We start from the raw sequence: 22,122 nt of genomic DNA, 5'->3' as shown, positions 1-22,122 counted from the left end.
AATGTCAAATTCAACCTCGCCATATCAACTGTCATACAAACCTGAAACGACCTGTGCACGGTAAGCCTCTATTCAAACCAGCCCAAACCATTGAATGACAGATGACACACAAATTATAAATCATAATCGACTGGCGGAGCAAGTCTTATTAGTTTGCTGCTGCCGGTGTCGGTGCACCGCGGTGTTTACATTCGCTCCGCGATCAGTTTTTAATCGTTTTTTTCGGGCAAAACTAGCAGTTTATATTTAGTTTCCGGTTTAAACAAGTGACAGATTTCGAAAAGTGATGTTTAATTTGCATTCCATCAACATTTCGGGCTGCTCATGTGCGGAGAAGTGAGTAAAAACTTTGTATTTTCCGTGCCCTTTGAGAAGAAGTGAAGTGCAGTGATAAACCCACCAAATCGCGAACGGCTATTAAATTGGCACGAAACTGCTGATTTATGATAATATTCGAGCCGAAATACATAGGACTCTTTGGATAAACATGTTCATTATCACGGGAAGTGAATAAATATGCTGTGAACAGGTTAGTAATTTCAATATTAGACTTTTGTTCGATGCTGTTCAATGCATCCGAATGTTGGTGGGAGAGGAGTGCGGGAGGTGTGGGGTTGACCCGTGGAAGGTCCGGTGCCATATTGACTGCCATCGTGGTACTCTACCAACTATGTCCTTAAAGCAGATAGTGGGTCGAGTGGGTAAATTAATTGGTACGCGATCGGAGGTGTTTTAGGTAGGACGCAGAGCATTCGTGAATTCCGAGTTTGTGGTTTTGTTTTAAGCGGTCGGCAAGTAAGGGGTCGTTCAACAATGATGCCACAGGTTTTAGGGAGGGGGGTCTAAGATTTTGTGACAGCACACTTACTAGGTATACAAAAATGCGTGACAGAGGGGGGAAAAGGGTCTAGAAATCCCAAAAAGTAGTCGACGTCATATTTGAATCACCCCTAAGTATGCGATTGAACGTGTTTTATATATTACGCAGAACATTTGCATAATCCGGCTCACTTTGTTCTGCTTTGGACGGATCGAAGGAAAATTAATAAATATATTATACTAGCTTTTCAGCATATATTTTTATTAACAAACGCTCCGAACTGTCGAATAAAGCTCCCTATTATTTATCTTAATTACTAGCATAAATTTCCCTTCCCGAGACATCCATGAAGGTAGTATGGGTTCCCTGCATCTTCACAAGAAGATGTTGAACTAACATTCCTTTCCTTCCTTCAGCTACTGTATAGGAAAAGGTACTAATCCCAAGTACCAATTTGCGACAATAAACAGTAGACGATTGAGCATTATAGCTACCCACGATACCGCCATCGTGGTGGTGACAATGGGTCTGGGGCGCTCTCACTGGCAACCTGGAGGTCGTAGAGCAAAATTGTTCAAAAAGATCTCTTATATTTTAGTCTTCTTGCCCTCAGATACATTCAATACATTCTACAAGCATTTTAAGTAGTTCAAACAGTTACCCATTCTGACCCCCATTTGACCCATTGTCACCCCCGACGACGGTATGTATAATCACCTTTGCTATGCTAAACAACATATTTTTTACACACAACACGGTATACCGTGCTCTAGCATTTTCAATGAATCTGCCCTGAAGAAATTTTAGAAGAGACTTATCGAGAAGCACTCATAAATAAACCGTCTAAGACGAATTAAGTACTGTCCATTTAATTCCACCAGTTAATTTTCGTTATCTTTGCAGATACGTATTTCGACCACAACTGTGTGGTCGTCTTCAGTGTCTTGTACTTGACTCGACTAAAAGAGCTTAATATATTTTTCTGACTCATAAATATTTGTGATAAAATTGTTTGATAAATATTAAAAAGATTAAAATAAAAACTTCAATCATATCTGGTAATGTCATGAATAATTGTTAATACCAGGAGGCACTTTGAAAAAAATGATTAAAAAAAGAAATTTTGATCGTTTTTTTGACATGAGTACACAGTTAAAAATTGTGAATAATATTGTGTTCAATAGCCTTTAATTTTACATCCAACTTTTTCTTGTACGCAATATTGAATACAAGCTCCATAGTAACGACGACATGTAATTTTAAAAAGTGATGGAAAAATGAGTCGAATCGAACGGAGCCTTTTTGTTACATCATATATGCTGTAACATTTTTATACTGTGTATCTTTGTGGAGGAACGATTTTCTAAATCATTAAAACATGTTTTTACTTTGAAAAAACTCCTGAATTAACCGGAAGAATACCACGGCTTACTTTTCAAAAAAAAAATCATCCCTTTTTTTATTTTAAGTAGAATATCGTCATAAAAATATTTATTTACATTTTTTCAAAAGTATTTCCTGAAGCTAATATACATTCTTTAAAATTCAAAATAATTTAAATTCTAAAAGAATAAAAAAAAAGCATCGGAGATCAAAAAATTTCATAAACCAATGAGTTTTGCAAATTCATTGAAATTCATTTTTTTTTCTGTTCGAATCTAACAATATTTATCGAGAACCAAGATCAACATATCAAATGCTCAACGAAAATAGTCATTCTTACGTATGGGATTCCAGATACATTTTACGTAATTAAAGTGTTGAGATGGAAGTGTATTTACACTAGAGTACGAATTCTCAGCATCAATATCTAGAGGGTACCTCAAGTAATGCTAAGGCCTTAAAGGATACCACTCAACAAAAAGGCTGAGAACCGCTGGCATATGCGAAATCGTAAGATTCTTATACAAATTTGTATAAGATCTTACAACTATGCAAGCTTTTCTTATACAATACCTGTATAATAAGCTCACATTTTTTGTATGAGAATCTGACAATTTTGCAAATGCCCGGCTCTTGTACAAATTTCTTATATTATCTTATGTAAAATTGATTGGGTATGCAAACCATCTCATGTCTTCATGAAGCTACCATAAAAACACATGGATTACGCGAAATTAGCTCTTTTCAAACAATCCCGCTCCTTACCTACCACTACTTTTTGTATGAAACATCTTGAAATTTTGTACATATCGTAATACTTTACGGATCCTTCTCTACTGATTATATCTTGGGACTCAAACATAGAGTTTAAACTCTGCGCTGGCTTAGTCTTCGGAATCGCCCCTCTTCCAAAACAACAACTTTTTCATTTTATCGACATCCTCACACAGAATGAATCGATTTATCTAAAACATCTTAAATGACATTGTTCTACGTCGAAAAAGTATCATATCATTTTTTATTCAAATAGACAACCGTCGAGAGTAACAATGAATACGATAAATGGGAAGAAATTAAAGTAACATAGTTTTGGAAGTTCTGAGAAATGGATGTTTTACCAAGAATATACAATGAATGCGATCGAGAAAACCGTTCCCTTTCTCACTCTAGATGACGGAAACTCTGAAACTCCAAATGTAATCCTAACATTGAGCAGCGATATGCCTCAACATTTTCAACCACGCCACTTACCATAAATTCATTCACACATGCCGCACTACACCCAATTACTATTACTGCCAAATTCTCGCCATAATATGATTCTTCTTTTTCTATTTCCCATTTTCTTCCCAAAATGCTTCCAATCTCGCCCACGGGACGTGTTCCAACCGGCAGTGAAACCATTGAGTGTGAAGATTATAAACCCACCAACACCATTAGTTGCCGACCGGCGGTACGAGATCACTTGCGAGAGCGTTGGTTCGCGGCCAAATGCAGTTATAACCTGGTACCGGGGAAAGCGGCCCTTCAAGAAACCAAAGGTTAGTACCATGCATGCATACATACAATTGTTCAAATCTACAGCGTTCTCCACCCGCAAGGCAACCCACGCTCCACCCACAAGGGACTCGTTTCACCACCAATCTAGAAAGCAATTCCATTTCAGTGGGTCCAATCGAATCGTCATCGTTGCGGGTTTCTGTGCATGTATAACCGGCGACCAGTTTTCGAAACGAGGATTACATTTTCGCCAGCCGTTATGGTGCTTAAGTTTGGTGGTTTCATATGTTCATCAAATTCCGATGAACAGAGGTAATGAAGGGTAGTTCTTAAAAAAAAATATATGACATAGCTTCTGTCTCTGTTCAACAGGCAGACCCAATTGAAAACATTTTTAAAATCAGAAAAAAATGTTTAAGTTGTTTTTAGTGTAATGTCTTCAACTGTGTAAGGCGAGTTAAGTAGTTTCCATTTAATTCCACCACGTTTTGTTATCTCTCCAAATACGTATTTCAACCTCAACTGTGAGACCGTCTTCAGTGTCTCGTACTTGACTCGACTTAAGTCGAGTTGAGGTCAGTTGAGGTCGAAATTTGTATCTGGAAAGATAACACAACGTGGTCGAATTATATGGAAACTAAACTCGTCTTAGACAGTTGATTTCTAAAATATTGTATACAAACCCTCGTAGAAGTTCAAATTAATATTTGTGGACATTAAAAAAAAGCAGGAAAGCTTGTGAACAGTTTTTCTTGGAAATTCCGATCAATATCTCGTAGAAATTTCCGAAAAAAAATACTTCCGTGGAAATTCAGTATTTTTCATGCAAATTATGATGAGTCCTCTTAGGAAATTGAGGAGAAATTCCCGTGGAAATTCAAAACAAAGCCTACAAACAAAGGGTACGTTCTACAAATGACAATCAAAATATTTCAGAATTTAGAAAACCTAATATTAAACGGTAGTCTATATCTTAAACACTCTAATAGTAGGCAAACAGATGTCCAAAAAATGTCCAACTCGAAATTTTCTGGCTACAGTCGAGTTCAAGTCCGAACGCCTCTTCGCACCACTGAAAGGTACCAATAACAGTCTGATGGTTATATTAAATTATCACCTAGTCATCTTCATCCAGCAGCGAGAGCAAGAACTTCACAGGCAGCCAGCCTCCTCGCCATTTACAGACACTTTACGTTGGGACGGCAATTACAGGCTGAAGAGCAGCACTGCTGTCAGAGACGGGAAATCATCTCTCTTCCGGTGCGGCGGAGTCAGTTTTTCAAGTGTCAGCTACCAGGGGAGTAAAACTTGGGGCGAGGTTTTTTATTATTAAATATCCTGCCCAATTAGTGCCTGTTTGAAACTAATGCTCACACAAAATGGGGAAAAAAAGAACGACGGAATTGAGCTGAGAGTCGCGTCGGTTATAGGCAATAACTGAAACGAGCGACGCCTTTCAAAACTTGGTCGTGCTAAGTATTGATTCCTTGTAATGGGCTAACAACATCGAAACGGCCAATTTATGGCCGAAAATGTGTAGCTGGGTTGTGAATGACGCAGATGGTTTACAGGTTTGTTACTGATAATAGCTTCTTGTTGAAAACGGGTGATTATTATGGGATTTTGGGGAAAGTTTCGATGTTATTATCACGTATTTATCGTGTTTGGACTAGGCCTAGCAAAACTACATCTAAGAACAAATAGATTAAGACAATCAAGCAGCCTTTTAAAAGAAAAACGATAATATGAATTAAGCCGCTGTGAGAGAACTTTCAAAATTATTTTTCTTAGATATTCGATAGAAGGCTGCTCTTGCTTCAATAATTAAACAATAAACAATAAACAAAACAAACATATATGTATACATACAATAATTATTTCTACTACCTTAATCAGATGTGTATTATAGCTATGGATGGCGTTGATTAGCGATGATGGTAGAAATTGAAATGATCTTTTCCTTTGACAAACTTAAAAGAATCGGATAAATACCTTTTGCCATGCAGACGAATGAAACAGGCTTTCACGGAAGAGAAAAAATACCGAATGTGCTATATGAGTTATGAATAAACGAATTAGAAAATAAGAAATAAAAACTTTCACACTAATTAAGCTACAAAGGAAAACTAACGTGATGTTTCTTTCTTGTCATGTCATGCCCATTTTCCAATAAACACAAACACATTTCCAATGAACAAGATGCGTTTTTCGTGCGCACACTGGAAGCGTTGCTGGAATAAGAGCTCACTTGATGGTGATCCTATTTTCGCAAATGTAACTATTTTATCAATGTATAGGTCTCAAAGAAAGCAAAACAAAAAATCGTCACACCCAACAATGCTTATATGTTGAGCCGCAGAGCGCAGATACTCGTCCTAACATACAAATGAAATTTAATCTCAAACACATTCCCTGCAGAGTATATTTTATTCATTAGCTTTTATCTAATGTGCCATTGGCATACTTGGAATTCCTTATCGCTTGTCACGTCCGGTCGAAAATGACACAATCCTACCAGCATGACCACATTGGTAGGGGGATGATGCAATATGCGCCAGATATAGATTTTCCGAGTAACATCTCAACATGTAAATACAACTTTTAATCAACATACACCAAACTATTTTTTTTATCTCAATTTTTAAATTTCACTCAACTTTCAAAAAATTGATGTGGCCTACAATGACAGCTATTGGTTTGTACACTTAATTGATCCACATTTTTTTCGCAGTCCTGTGATCCATAAAAGAAGGCCCAATAATCATTAACATTATCATTAAAATCATAGAATTCATATTGAACAAAATGATAGAAATTGCATAGTTTGTTATCAGACTACTCTAACTGCGATCAATTATTTACCTGCTTCTAGCATTACCCAGTGTGGCGAGAGGCATCTATTGCCAATAGGCTATTCCAGCGAACGACGCTTTACAAAACTGGTAGCAAATTTTATTTTTTCGAGACAACTTTTGAGAAAATTCACTTTAAATACCTTTTGCCATGCAAATTACTTGCGGTTTGCTTAAAACCGTTTTTATACATAGAAACCAGCGCCATACTGGTTGAGCCGTTGAGAAGGAATAAAACAACTGCTTTTGATTCGTCGGTGACCACACTTGGGTAATACGCTTCATACAATTTTCCCCTTCTGCCCGGTATTGGTCGGGTAAAAGTTTAAAAATTTATCTCACCCGTAGACCTCAGTGCTGGTTGCTGCGAAGCGCGACATCATCCGCCCCGGAGGGCTGTGGTTTGGAAATTAGAACATTCCACTCCCAATGGATGGCCCTTGCCACGAGACATACATAAGGCCGCCCCATGGACGGCGGCGGCGGCGGCAAACTGCTGTTCACAAAATATTCGTCCAAGTTTAGGGCATTCGGAAATGCTATACGACGAAACTTTTCGCCCACTAAATCCCTCACATATTGTCTAGCTCTCATAACTGTGCGTTGGACGGGGACCGAGCACAATGCCAGTAGCAAGTGAAAGAGAACTAAGTCGATTCAATTCTACATGCATGGATGGAATTCAAAAGTTTAGACGAATGGATGGTACTAAATTTTTGATTGCTTTTAATTAAAATTGTTCGCATAGTCGGCTGCACCGGACGAGCGCGAGCTGCGATCACTAAGTGAGTGAAAATGATAGAAAATTTACACATAATGCCCGAGACGAATGAGTGCTTTACATACTTGTCAGTTCTTGAGCCCATTACACATCAATTCTATGTGAAACCGATTCGGTACGATTTCTTGAATTTTTACAATATTTAGTAGAATCGTTCCTTTTCGTAGTATAATAGAACGGTATTCTTTATTTCGCCATTTTTTATAGCTTTTATTTTCCGTCGGACTATTTCCTCCCGAAGACAACCACCGACGCGCCAGGAAGACAACTCCACCTGGACCCTACATATCGTACCCATGAACATGGGCCGGGACCTACATTTTCCATCTTAACAAACACCAACGACTGGGTTTGAACCCAGGCCCGTTGGGTTCACTTCGTCATTAAAAGCAGAGTGGTCACGATGAAAGATGGCACTACATATTCATGGAGACGCATGGTTGCTCATCTTGGTGTTGTGTGAATTTAACCTTCAAGCTCGTGCGCTGTTGTTTTTTGTACAACACTGACGAAAAACATCACTAACGGTACACACAGCACAGCTGGAATAGTCATGGATTTAAATAGAAGGAAATTATGTTAGGGACACGGCAGGTATCCATGTATGGTCTAGTTCCCATCATAGGGGCTAAAACCAACGCATACAATGTCCATTTGCTAGAGTCCCACTATAGCACAACGTTTCTTCTTAGCTTACGCTTAGGTACGGGTGAGTTATGGCAAAAAATGTCTCTTTTATTGGTTTTCGAGACTATGAAGGGAATAAAAACGCAGACGAAGATGCCTGCTTTAACCCTACGTGTTCTTGATGAAAACTAATTCAGTTTGAAAAACAAATGTTTTGGAGATTGATTAAAAAATAGGTGTGAACCTTCGTAACACATGTAATGACTCAAATCATGGTTTGGAAATAAGATGGGAATAAAATTCATAGAATCTAATAATGTTTAAAATGCTAGGTTAAAAATCAGGCTTGAGGAATGCATTTGATAATTGCGACTGGATAGTTAAAATTCCTTTTGTTTCTCCCCGAACGTTTGGGCATAGCCGCGCTCCCACCGCGTGTGGGTAACGTGTTTGTGGTCATGTCATCGGTCTCTGCCCGGTTCTATTTTGTCTATTGCTGCACATTTTATACAGAGAGAGTTTCGTTTCCGAAACATGACCTATTTATACGAGCCGCACCTCTGTTCGCAGCAGAAATACGTTTTTTTTTCATTTCACGGGAAATGTGTCACAAGGGTTCGTAGGTTAACGAATCCCTCATCAACTGTGAACTCATCCCATCTAGGAATCCGACCAATTGGCGAACTAGTTATTAATTGCAATTAAAATCTAAAAAAATCCAACCAAGTGCTTTGTATTGTTAGAGTTAATGGTAGAACCTATTCAGTCCGTCTGTCATTTCAGTGAGACAAACGCCTCTACTACTGCTCTGCGATCGATTCCAATGAGGTCGTCCTCAAATCCTAGGTGCGTTTGCAACCGTGTGATAATAGAGCCGTTTCTCTGTACGCCAGATATCCCAATCGCACCCTCGAGTGCGTTGTTGAACAGCAAACTTCAAATCGAATGACCCTGCTTTAATCCATCTTAAGTAACGAATAAGAATGGCACTTCATCTGTTATCAGAATACTTGATTTCAAACCATCCAGCGTTTCACGCATTGGGCTCATTAGTTTGGCGAGAATTCCATGCTCAAATATTATCTGCCATAGCTCATTTTTTCACCGGATCGTGCCCTGCTTTGAAACCACTGAACAGATGGTGAGTCTTCAAGTTATAGTCTCGGATTGTTTAAGATAATTTGCAAGAAAAAACATCTGATCCACTGTTGATTGGCCTTCACGAAAACCTGCCTGTTATTTGCCGACTCTTCAAAAGATCTCAATCTATTAAATCGGATGTGTGATTTTTATGCATACGGATTTCAAAAGTGTAATCCCTCTGGAATTGACGCATTCTAAACTATCCTTTTTCTTAGAGATGCGGCATATCAGGACAATTCTTCATCCTTCCATATTTTACGAATAACATTGTAAACCGATTGGTCCAGCTGTTTAGTTCCGCGCTTAATAACGTCTTTTGTTATTTTACAGCCCTTTAAGCTTCAGCGTCGGTGTTTTCTCGGTAAAGAGTCATTTGGCAGAATGCTATTTGGTCGAAAGAGTCATTTGGTCGAATGCCATTGAACCGATTGCCCTTTGGCCGAATAGCTGGAACTAGTTTCCTAATTAAGTGCATGAAGTGAGAAATGAGAAGTGCACAGTAAGACAGAACTTTATTCCGGAAGAAGAAGGAAGAAGGAAAGAGAAAAAATAAGAAGAAAGAAGTAAGAAGAAAGGCGAAGAAAGGAGAAAGAAGGAAGGTGGATGAAGGAAAAATAAAGAAGGAAAAAGGAAAAATGAAGAATAAAGACAGGATCATTAACACCTATCATTAGACAAGGAACAGGAAATTTACACAAAACCCAGTGGACTAGTGGAGAATTTTCCGCTTCACGAAAAGTTTTCTCCTTACTAGGGCTGGAATCGAACCCATACTCCACAGCACGCAAATGTGCCCAGACGACTGACGCCGCTAACCGCACGGTCGTGGAGCCCAAGAAGGAAGAAGAGAGAAGACAGAAGCATGAGAAAGTATAACTGTCAAGAAAGAACAAAGGAGAAAGAAAGAAAGAAGAAGGGACAAGGAAAAAGGAAGAAAACAGACATAAAGATTGATTTCTTCCTTTTCAATTTTTATTTTCACATTTCACTTCTAATTCGCCTCTTCTCACCAAACTTTTTTCACATCCTATTTCTCGCTCCCTTTCAGGCCCACTGGGTCAGATATGACCCCAACAGAAAAATGGATATATAAAATCGCACAATGGATAAAAGTGAACACTCTCTTTAGCAAAATTGCTTGAAATTAACTCCCCTATCAGGGAAAAATATCAGGCATGAGCGATCAAGGCCCTACGACAACCTAGAACGTCATGAACACGGTGAAATTACGAAAGAGACAAATTTAGGTGTATTGGCAGCGGATTGTATTGTTTCAAAATAAGATTTTTATTCAAACGTATCCGTAGAGTTACTGTGATGTACAATAAACCATTTTTAAGTTCCTTGGACGTCCTAAGTCATCCAAACATTCCTTGAGTTCAGGATTTGAAATCTACAGCTGCAAGAAAATCGTTTTTCAGTACTGAAAGCTTCAATATGCCTTCAATTATATACATTACACCTTCCGGGAGGTCAACGGATATGGTAAGATAGTTATGAGATATTCTGGACAATCCAAACTGTCCTTGAGTTCGCGACTTGAGATCTACAGCTGCTTAGAAGCTCTTTTCGGTACTCAAAGCTCCAATATGAAATCAATTATATCCATTACACCTCCCGGGAAGTCAACGGATATGGTAAGATAGTTTTAAGATATTCTGGGCAATCCAAACTGTCATTAAGTTCGGGACTTGCGATCTACAGCTGCTTAGAAGCACTTTTCGGTACTCAAAGCTTCAATATCCGTTCAGTTATATCCATATCCACCTCCTGGGAGGTGTAATGGATATAATTGAACGGATATTGAAGCTTTGAGTATGGTAAGATAGTTATGAGATGGTAAGATAGTTATGAGATATTCTGGGCAATCCAAACTGTCATTGAGTTCGGGACTTGAGTTCTACAGCTGCTTAGAAACTCTTTTCAGTACTCAAAGCTTCAATATTCGTTCAATTATATCCATTATACCTCCCGGGAGATCAACGGATATGGTAGGATAGTTTTGAGATATTCTGGGCAATCCAAAGTGTCCTTGAGTTCGGGACTTGAGATCTACAGCTGCTTAGAAGCTCTTTTCGATACTCAAAGCTTCAATATCCGTTCAATTATATCCATTACACCTCCTGGGAGCTCAACGGGTATGGTAAGATAGTTATGAGATATTCTGGGCAATACAAATACGTATCTGTCAAGATACTATTAAGTAGTTGGGGGGCAGCAGGGACTTTGTCCAAGGGCTTGACGACCCCTCCCCATGGCCACTGCGAGTTAGACCGGGACCATCGTCCCTAGCCCCTAATCCCAAGGCGTCAAGCGACCCGTGCCGAGGGAATGCATGGCCAGGGGGGGTGAAATAATAAGCTAGGCCTTTAAAGGAGTCTGTGGGCTACCTGGGCACCCTCCACAGTAATTGTCCCTTACCGCGTCATGCTGGGCTCTGGCGTGGTGCACCTCTTTTCCCGAGCAACTCGTGGGACCAAAATGGAAAACCAAGTCAATTCTTCAATTAGTGGTAGTAGTGTAGGCGACAACCCCTTCGCAAGAGGTGGGTTGTTCAGGTCTCCGCCTAGGAGGCCAGAGGCAATAGTCGGCAGCTCAGTGCGCAGCGCCAGCGTGGGTCACTCAACCTTCCTCTCGACTAGAAAAACGCCGGTAGGGGTTATTGACGGCCCATGGCTTGTGGAGGCGATGAACCGCAAACGCGATGGGCTTTCGGCCTTCGAGGTGGCGACGGAACAGCTGGACGCCATCATCGACTTTGCGTCATCGAAGCATAATATCAGCAAGGACCTCAAGAGGAGCTTTCAGAAACTTCGAAAGTCGATGCTGGACGCCAAGCTGGAGAGGGCGGTCGGGACGGCCAAGTGTAAACCCGTGAAATCGGTGGAGTCGAGGTCTACCCAGACTGAGGCCCAAGGATTCGCGGATTCAGGCAAGGTTGAATCGACCGAGGGCGTGCCAGCGAAGACGGTGGTGCCAAAGTCTACCCAGACTGAGGCTCAAGTATTCGCAGGAACGTTGGGGGTGACCGCTCTAACGGAGCAGACACAAAAATGGGGGAGACAGTCTCCAGGGGATGAGCTCCCTGGGGCCGCTCCAAAACGCGGAGGGTTACTACCCCGAACAAGGGTAGTGGGGCTGGGAAGCTGAACCCCGGTCAGGTACCTCCAAAACCGGGGGGGAAGGACCTGGAAAGGTCCGTCCACTCAGGAAAGACGGTGGTAAGGGGTTACAGCAGGCTGAAAGTTCTCAGCCGCACCAGACCAGGGAAATAGAGGGGGATGATGCCTCCTGGACCCTGGTCAAGAACAAGAGGAAACCGAAGACGTCAAGGGCCGAAAAGAAGGCCCAGGCGTATGAGGGTAGCAAGAAGTCTAGGGTAGGCGCCAATCGCTCCAGGGGCGATGCCCTAGTCATCACGGCGGACGATGCTAAGTACTCGGATGCTTTGAAGGCGATGAGGAGTGACGTCAAGCTCGGTGAACTCGGGGCCGACGTACGTCGAATAAGACGTACCCGGATGGGCGAGATGATACTCGAGCTGAAGCGAGGCGTCTCGCAAAAGGGCGCCGCCTACAAGAAGTTGGCGGAGGAGGTCCTATGCGAGACGGTCAAGGTGAGGGCACTCATGACGGAGGTTAATCTAAGGGTTAAAGACCTGGACGGGATCACTGAAGTCGAAGAGCTCGTCACGGCACTGCGGCGACAGTGTGAAGTGGAGACGCCCACCGCAGCCGTTCGGCTACGGAAAGGTCCGGCAGGGACGCAGGTAGCATTGGTTCGGCTATCTGCAGTGGACGCCTCCAAGGTAGTCAAGCTAGGGAGCGTCAAGGTGGGATGGTCGGTATGCCCTGTGTGCTTATACGAGCAACCCGAAGTTTGCTTCAAGTGCCTGGAACCGGGGCACAAGCAATGGGACTGCAAAGGCCCTGACAGAAGCAATCTCTGCCGACGCTGCGGATTGGAGAAACATAAGGTACAATGCTGCACGAACCCGCCCAATTGTTTGATTTGTTCCAGCAAAGCTGTAAACAGCAAGCACCCCATGGGGGGTTCGATGTGTCCGGCGTTTAAGCGTGCTGCAAAATCAAAGTGCAGGTAACGCAGCTGGCTTGCTCGGCCTCGCCCGAGTGTTTGGTATGCGCAGGTTTAGAGGAAACGGCGGAACACGTGTTGTTCGTGTGCCCACGTTTTCGCGCAATGCGTGACCACCTGCTTGCCACATGTGGTCTGGACACTACCCCGGACAACCTAGTTCGGAGGATGTGTAAAGATGAAGTTGGCTGGAACGCCGTTTATCGGCTATCGCCCAAATCGTCTCGGAGCTACACGGAAGGTGGCGCGTGGACTCAAGGATGGCTAGTTCAGGCGCAAATAAGAGGTGGTCCAAGGGATCGGAGTCGGCTTCATGGGTCATACCGGTGGTCATGCTCTGTGGTCGAACTCGATCCTTTTATCGAACAAGTGGCCGCGCGAAGAACAACATGATATCGTCGCTTTCGCGGCGTCGGTCAACCGGAAAGGGGTCCTCGTCAAGGCTGGGGCAGGCGTAGGCACCGCGTCGGCAAGTCCCTCTGTGTGCTGGCGAATAGGCCCTATCGCAGAAAGGTCAATTTGGGGTGCACGCGGCATCATCATTCTTGATACCAGTCGTGCAGAGGGAAGCAGGCGCGAATTCGACCCTTCCCACCTTCCGAGGACATAGGGCGTGGTAAGGCCACCTGGAAAGCCGGCAACGCGCTGGCACGATACCATGGTGTTCTTCTAAAAAAGCGAGTCACGATGTTCGGTGCTGCAAGGACACGCAGCTAACCTCGAGGGTGCGTTGTGCCCTGGCCCCCCTTTGAAGCATTACTTTCTGGTTGTACCGAAGGGACTATAGGCTTGGCGGCAATGGAAACGGTTTAGCGGGTCGGGGATGTAGTCCTGCCTCCCTCGGTGATCCCTAACCCCGCACTTCCTGGTCAACCCAGGATGTCTGTTGAGCAGATTCCCCCTCCATTGTTTAGGGGCTGTAGATCGCAAGTTCTGAACTCAAGGACGGTTTGGATAACCCAGGATGTCCCAAATCCATCTTACCTTGTCTTCTGGAACATGTTATGGATATAGTTGAATACATATCCAAGCTTGGAGCGACGAAAAAAGTTAGAGAGGTGGTAGAAGATCTTAAGTTCTGACTTTAAGGATAGTTTGGATCAAGATGAATACAGTACTAGGTGCTCCAATCTGCCAAGTTTGTGTAAGAGAAGAAGGCGGGGGTGAAACATTCATTTTCAATTTTGCAAATTGGATTATTGGCAGATTGGATGACCCAGAATATCCCAAAACCATCTAACCATGTCTCTTGATCTTCACAAATATATTATGGATATAGTTGAATACATATCCAAGCTTGTAGCGACGAAAAAAGCTAGTGTAGTGGCTGTAGACCGCAAGTTCTGAACTCAAGAACGGTTTGGATGACCCAGGATATCCCATAACCATCTGACCATGTCTTTTGAGCTTTGAGAATATGTTATGGACATGGTTGAATACATATCCAAGCTTAGTGTGACTCGCATTGAAACTGTAGATCGCAAGCTCCGGACTCGAGGACAGTTTGGATGATCTAGTACATCCCGAAACAAGATTTTTCAACTTGTTTTGTCAGTTCTCCATTATAAATCACGAAAACAAATGGAACATATCAAATTTACTGCTTAATATCGCTTAAGAAAAATTGTGCCTGAAAGGGTTAACTTGTTATCACTTCACACTTCTGTCATCTTACTTCTCACTTTTAACTTCTCATTTCTCACTTTTCATTATTCACTCCTCACTTTTCACACTTTTTCTAATTTTCCACTTTTCACTTTTTACATCTCATTTCTAATCTCTTACTCTTCAATCCTCACTTATCACTTTACAATTCTCCCTTTCCACATCTTATTTTTTACTTCTCACTCCTTATTTGTCATATTTCACTTATCACTTTTTTTTGTGAACAAGAAGTGAGAAATGTCTCATTCTTTATACCTCCCTTCATACTTAGCTATTCTTATTAAGCACTTCTCAAATCTCATTTTTCAATACTCGGAATCTGAGGCAATTTTTTCAACCAAACTACAAGAAGGAAAAGAGAAGAATGAAGAAAAAGGAAGGAAGAGCGAAGAACAAATATCAAATAAGGTAGAAGAGGGAAGAAAGAAGGAAAATAGAAGACGGAAGAAATAAGAAGAAATAAGGATTAATCGGCTTTTCAATTCTTATGTCCCACATCGTACTTCTCATTTCTCACTTCTGACCACAAACACCAAACTTCTTATTTCTCTCTTCTCTCTTCTCATTTCTCACTTTTCATGTCGATGTCGCTCAGTGTGCACAGTTTCGCTCACGATGATCAGCCACCCCTAACATGAAAAACATTCGCTATTGTGAGCCACTCCTAACACGGAGATCCGATGCTGCAGTAAGCCCTCCCTTCCCTTTCAGCATACGACCAAAGCTCCCACCAGGGGTTGGTTACCTGATCCCTATGGTTGCTCGTGCCCCGCCGATAGCGAGGTAGGGATATGAGTTGCTGGAGAGAAAGTTTTAATTACCAATTCTGGTAGAAATAGAAGAGGACATGCTAATAAGAAGACAAACTTACAAAATCAAATAGTGTATAGTACTGATGTGTGAGCCTCATAGATTAGAATATTTTTATGCCTCATAGATAGCATATCATCCTTTTTCTTGAACTTCGCTCTTAAAATTGCAAACATAGTCTACTGTCCACTGACATACTCTACCCCACTTCGGTGTGTTGCAGTAATAAAAATGTACAAAAAGAGAAAAAATCCTATCTTGGCTTATATAATTATCTGATATTAGATAATTGCAGGATAATTTCGAGCAACCCTGTCCCGTTTGTGTCCTGCAAGTGAAAAAATAAACACCATAAAATCCCTTTTTCACATTTCAACTTTTTCGTTCCATCTTTGCTGCCAGTGCACGCGAAAGTTTGCTCTCATTCGACGCAGTCGATGCCAGCAAAGAAAAGTCTATTTTTCTTCGTTTCCCCGTCGTTGTCCGACTCGTCTTTCCTTCCCTGGCGGCACAAGAAAATGCCAAATATGCACATGACGTGCAGCATATTAGTGTTCCGTGTCGAATCGTCGCGTGAAGGTTTGTGCTAGCCGGGACGATATCCGGATATCCGGAGAGCAATGAGCAACAACTGCAACGAAGGTCTGCCTGCGCACACAAAAAAAACACTAAACACACATACAACAGCCATAAGCATCCTGCATCAGCAGCAGCTATGCCGACATCAGAACCCACTTTTCGGAACGATTACGACAGTTTTTCTTACCCTCCTCTCAAGGCGTTTCCTCTTTCATGCATCCGAAGTCGGCGGATGCAGTTGTGTGCCACTGATGGAAGGATGAAAAGTTTTTCTACTCTGTTTATCTGCACTCATGCAGTCGCCCACTGAATGTATGCAACACATTCGAAAGTTCTTCTTTCCTATACGGTGTGGTGCAACTTTTCAGCGTCACGCTGAACTCCTCGCCTCTCGAAACCCACTCGTTTGAGACGGCACACTGACTGTCAGTGGAACGTATACAGTATAAGACAGCTAAACACTTGCGAGAAAACTTCGGAATGTATTCCGAATGAGATGAACTGCTCGGAGATAAAGAACCCGGTGGGTATCGTTTTGCCCCAAGAAAGGAGGTGAAGAACAAACGGGTTGGATCAGGGCAACTTGAGCAAATTTTCTGGAATATCTAACTTTGCTTTAATGTATTCAAGAACTTCTCTATCTGGTTAAAATGTGGAACATAACTTTTGCATTCGGTTAGAATCTTTGCAACAATCAATGATTGTGCCCCGAATGATGTAATTACGCTAACTTGTGGCTCGGTTGATTGAAAGGCTTAGATTTTTAGGATTCTATGGAAGCCAATCAGACCGGTTCTTCACTGTCTATGAATTAAGAACACGTTCTGGGAATTTTCAAATTGCTCATTCGAGTCTTTTACTAATTTTAAGCCAATTTACCCAAAAACGCATATCTTTTATGTTTTATCCGTACTTAAAAATAAAAATCAAAAATCGAATTGCATGCAATATGAGTTGCAATTGACAAGAATTAATTGGTTATCCAAATTGTCTGCCACTGAAAAATAAAAAAATAAATAAAAAAGTTTCTATAATCTCTGGTATTGATTCAATACTAAGGAATTCGAAGACAACTCGAATGCATGCATAATAGAATCACATGAGCTGCGTTTTTCCGGTAGGCCAAATTGATTCCATACCAGTTGAAAAAACACCATGTACCAAAAAGTAAAGACGGTCATGATTTTAAAGAACTTACTTTCATTATTCATTGAGACGGGATCTGCGATAACAAACCCTGTTTGGCAAAAATGCAATTTCATTATACGGAAAAGTATAACTTGCAATCAGCTTTCATCAGAAAACCCGTTGATTTTATTGTTATTTATAGAGGATAGATTTGAAAAAATGGCGATGGAGTACACAAACCTACAAAACTTTTAATGTCTTCCGACGAAATGCTGATGGCCGAGAGACTGAAGAATATTTTTTCTATATGTTGGAGCTTTTATCCTTCCGATCTCTACGAAACAAAACTTCTACCACGTGTATCCATCGCATTGCTCACAAAAGATAAAAGTATGCACTTTTCTTTCTACAACACCACTTTCCCGCGTTATTGCATCGGAAGCCTCACAGCTTCTTGCATTTGACTGTTATTATTATTTCTCTATTTCCTTCCGATGCGATGTTGGTTGTCGGATGGAAGAATAAAGAGGGTTTGCTTGTCTTTCAAACAGGACGACGCTCTTTTTCATCCGCCATCCCTATCCGTTTGACGCTAGCGCTGGGGGGAAAGGAGAGTTTCGCCGAAGAACCAAACCCGGATGCTGAAGGCGTACGAATATCCAAAGTTGTGCTTTTCCTTCCCTGCGGAAGCGCATAAACACAGCCCATCAGGGACCCTCCATTAGAGAAAGTTCTTTTCGCAAACCGTCGCTGCTTTTTGTGTTGTGGCGTTGATGCTCCTACAGCGATGGGCAGAATGGCAGGGATACGACAAAACAAATTCTGCATCTGAAAGTTAATCTAGGAGAAGAAACGGGTTCAGTGCTCCTGGGTTTGAACAGTAAAAGAGCGGCGAATCGGCCCAGGTCCAGTGGCATAGTGGGTGCATGCAAATAACGTCATTTGCAGCTGGTACAATCGCAGCAATGATCCGAGGCAGTTCATCCATGGTATGTGTACGTGTCTGCTTATAGTTTTTTTGTCTCTGAATGGCAAGAAAATAAGATTTGTAGTGGCTTCATTAGGAAAGCCATGTGCACAGGAAAGCACAAATTTGCTGGTTTTATTTGAGAGGTGTACTAAACGAAGCTTATTTTATGGATAAGATTTATTTATGGTTGCAAAATGTACCTGTACATTGTATTATTTTGATGAGGGTAAGGTAAAAGGGCTTACTTAGCCGTGCGGTAAGATGCGCGAATACAAAGCAAGGCCATGCTGAAAGTGGCTGGGTCCGATTTCCGATCCTGTATTGGAAATTTACTCGAGAATCATCATGTTAGCCTCATGATATACAAATGCAAAAATGGTAACTTGACTTAGAAACCTCATTGTTTTACTGTGAATTTGCTTAATGAACACTAAGCTGTCAGGCGACAATGTCCCAGTGGGGGATGCAATGCCAGTATGGTGAGAGTATCGGAAAGGTGATATTAGTGACGGGCTTTTATTTATTTGATGCATTTGATGCATAGATATGCATTTTCTATAATCTTAAAAATATCTTTTACCTTAACTTCTTTGGACAACAGCTTCTATTTACTTTGCCGGTAGAATCACCCAAATTATGGTTATTGCTAATTACAGCACTCTGGACAATCTCTCAGTACCGTGGTTTGGTAGCTGGTCTTGATGAATGAATTGGTCCTAATGGCAAATCAACTGAAACCATCGGAAAGTGTATAAATATGATAAATTTCATTAACACCCCACTACCTCCACTATTGGTGTTACCTCCACTAAGGGTACCCTAATATTCATTGGAAATTATTTGATTCTAATCTAATTTGTTTCTTGTCTGTTGTGTTATTTCAAGATAATTAATTATGAAGCAATTAAGACATTTTTTGTTCATCCCATTTCAGGACTCCGGCATAAATTTCAACAACACAACCCGTTCCCTGCTAAGCTTCGTGCCCGTAACGGAAGACGATGGAAAACTTATAACTTGTCGTGCCGAGAATCCGAATGTCACCGGTCTGTTCCAGGAAGACTCGTGGAAAATCGAAGTTGTTTGTAAGTATCCAAACTCGAAATGTCGCCGTGCCGCACTCATGTGCTATTTAACTGCTCGACAGCCATAAATGTCAGTCTCGGGTAGATGTGTGGCGCACCCGTCACCATTAGTTTCGGAATACCTCAATTAGCGTATCGTCTTCTTTGTCTGATGAGTTGAGTATATGAGCGGGTGGCGGCGACTCCATCAACGGTTATTACCATAAGGAAGAAATTAATTAAATTCAAATTCCAAACCATGACCCGTAAAAACTAAAAGCTCCTAATAACGCTCGGCAGCGGAGATACATACGGGATGATGGCCAACCAACCAACTGTCTGTGTGGAGGTCATGGTTCGGCACGATTGGCGCGACCAGCTTGCCATGCCGTCCGGACTGAGAAGAACTTTTTTATTGTCAGCTTAATTGCGGTTCCGATTCGGGACATTTGATAAAAGTTTATCTGTTTCGCGGTGCAAGGATGTAAAGTGTGAATAAGCGGAGCAGTTTCTATTACGGAGACAGGGAGTAGCATTATTAGGTAATTGGTTTGTCGACCGATGAATTAAAAAAGTTTGAATTTTATTAAGCGCGTCGGTATTCTTTTAATCGTTTTCATGAGTATGCAAAAGAATTTTGAGTGAAATCAAATTATATAAAGCGTACTTGTGTTCTTGTAAAGCTTAGATCATTTAGAAATGGGACACTTGATTTTAGCGATAGCGGCGCTCCCAGTGGTCAGATATACAAGCTCTTGACAGCGTTTTGTTGTTTATAAACAGTACTGCTCGGTAATTTTTTTTCGCTGCCTAAAACTAACGTAGTTCCGAGATATTTATCATGCAAGAAGAGAGAAGAAAAATAATTGTGCACAACCACCTGCAAAACCCATTTGCCCGTTTATTTACCCATCAGCCCGGAAGCTGAGAAAACTGCTGGGTTATCCCAAAAGTACCGTGGCGCGAGTGATAAAACGGTATAAGGAGACCCTAACGACTGCTCGCAAAGTGCAAACCAAGCGTCGGAGTGGAACTTTTGATCGTCAACTGCGGTTGAAGGTCATTCGAAAAGTCAAGGATAATCCCAACATCTCTGATTATGATTTGGCGAAAAAACTGAATGCTGATCGCTGTACAGTGCGGCGAATCCGTCTCCGGAAGGCTACAAGTGTTACCGTGCAAGTAGGCAACCAATCCGAACCCTCAAACAGCAAACAACGGCCAGATCCCGAGCTCGTAGGCTGTACGACCGACTGCTGACCAAACGCGAAGGGTGTCTCTTGCTCGACGATGAAACTTACGTGAAAGTCGATTTCCAACAAATCCCAGGGGTCAAATTCTACAAGGCACCTGCACGCGGCAAGGTTTCTGGTAAATACAAGTTCATTTTCGCAGATAGATTCGCGAAAAAATTCATGATTTGGCAAGGGATCTGCTCTTGCGGAAAGAAGACCAGCGTTTTGTGACGAATAAGACCATGAATTCGGAAGTATACACCAGGAAGTGCCTTAAGAAGCGGGTTTTACCATTCATTAAGTCCCATGATGGTCCAGTTACGTTTTGGCCAGATCTAGCCAGCTGCCATTACAGCAAGGATGTGGTATAATGGTACAACAACAATGGAGTCCAATTCATTCCAAAAGAGTTGAACCCACCAAATTGTCCCCAGTTTCGCCCGATAGAGAAATATTGGGCAATAATGAAGCGGAAACTGAAGATGAAGGGTGCAGTCATCAGCGACCTTGGTCAGATGAAGAATTGGTGGAACCGGATGGCCAAAACCGTGACTGAAGGAGGTGTGCGCCGGCTAATGAGAAGTATTAACGGAAAAGTACGAGAATTTCTTCGAATTCGTGATGAATGATTTGATTCACATTTTTTCATGAAATATAATAAGATTACCCGTGTTTCTTTCTTAGAAAGTGTTTTGATTGAAAAATGGTTTAAAAGATACACGCATTTCAAAGTGTCCCATTTCTAAATGATCTAAGCTTTAACTATGTGTTTTCGTCATGTTGTACTCATTTCAAACTAGAATACTGTGGAAGAGCGGTTTCAGCCTTAATTGGCATTCATTTTATTTAAGGCATCCTATCGCAAAGCACGCCTACAGGAGAGAGCTCTGCACAGCAAAAAAATATTTTGTAATTTCAAATTTATTTTCATGTACATATTTTGGGGATACAAATAAACCCAACATTAAAATGAAATCGCTGTGTACTATCCACAATCATCATTGCATCACTTACCAAAATGAATGCAAATAGATTATTTCGCCCAACTACATATCATAGTATTCTCTCAAGGTGACCGCATCGGGAAAAAGTCCAACACAATCTTGTCAAATGATTTTTACAATGTTTAAAGAACCGAGCACTATTAGATTACACGGCTCGCGAAGCTCTAAGTTGATTTTCATAATCCGCATTTAAAAAAACCTGCCCTGTTTCATCCAATGACTTTTGCAAAGGGAGTATCAGTACGTTTATAATGGTAATGTCCATTTTAAACTATAGAACTGTTATGGATTGCAATATTTGTCAGCTTCAAAAGAATGTGTGTTTTTGTTTTTAAAATCACAATGAACCCAGCCATTAAGCCCCTTTAACGATTAAATTATTACTAGAAGTAACGGAATCGTTACTTTTACTTGTACAACAATGATAATGATGCGAAATATCCACTTTATCACAGATGATGCCAAA

The 22,122-nt window shown here is 41.5% G+C and overlaps 1 protein-coding gene across 1 annotated transcript in view; it reads left to right on the top strand.

The window, feature by feature from the left end:
* Positions 1-22,122, top strand: part of LOC134212290 (neural cell adhesion molecule 1-like) — a 1,103,894-nt gene that overhangs the window by 1,009,062 nt on the left and 72,710 nt on the right. The window contains exons 8-9 of the mRNA XM_062690003.1: positions 3,599-3,744; positions 19,288-19,438. Of these exons, the coding sequence (XP_062545987.1) occupies positions 3,599-3,744; positions 19,288-19,438 (297 nt within the window). The remainder of the gene's footprint in view (positions 1-3,598; positions 3,745-19,287; positions 19,439-22,122) is intronic.

This window comes from Armigeres subalbatus, chromosome 2, assembly GCF_024139115.2.
Source record: "Armigeres subalbatus isolate Guangzhou_Male chromosome 2, GZ_Asu_2, whole genome shotgun sequence".
NCBI lineage: Eukaryota > Metazoa > Arthropoda > Insecta > Diptera > Culicidae > Armigeres > Armigeres subalbatus.
The sequence above is the reverse complement of the archived record's forward strand: the minus strand, read 5'-3'. Positions and strand labels throughout refer to the sequence as shown.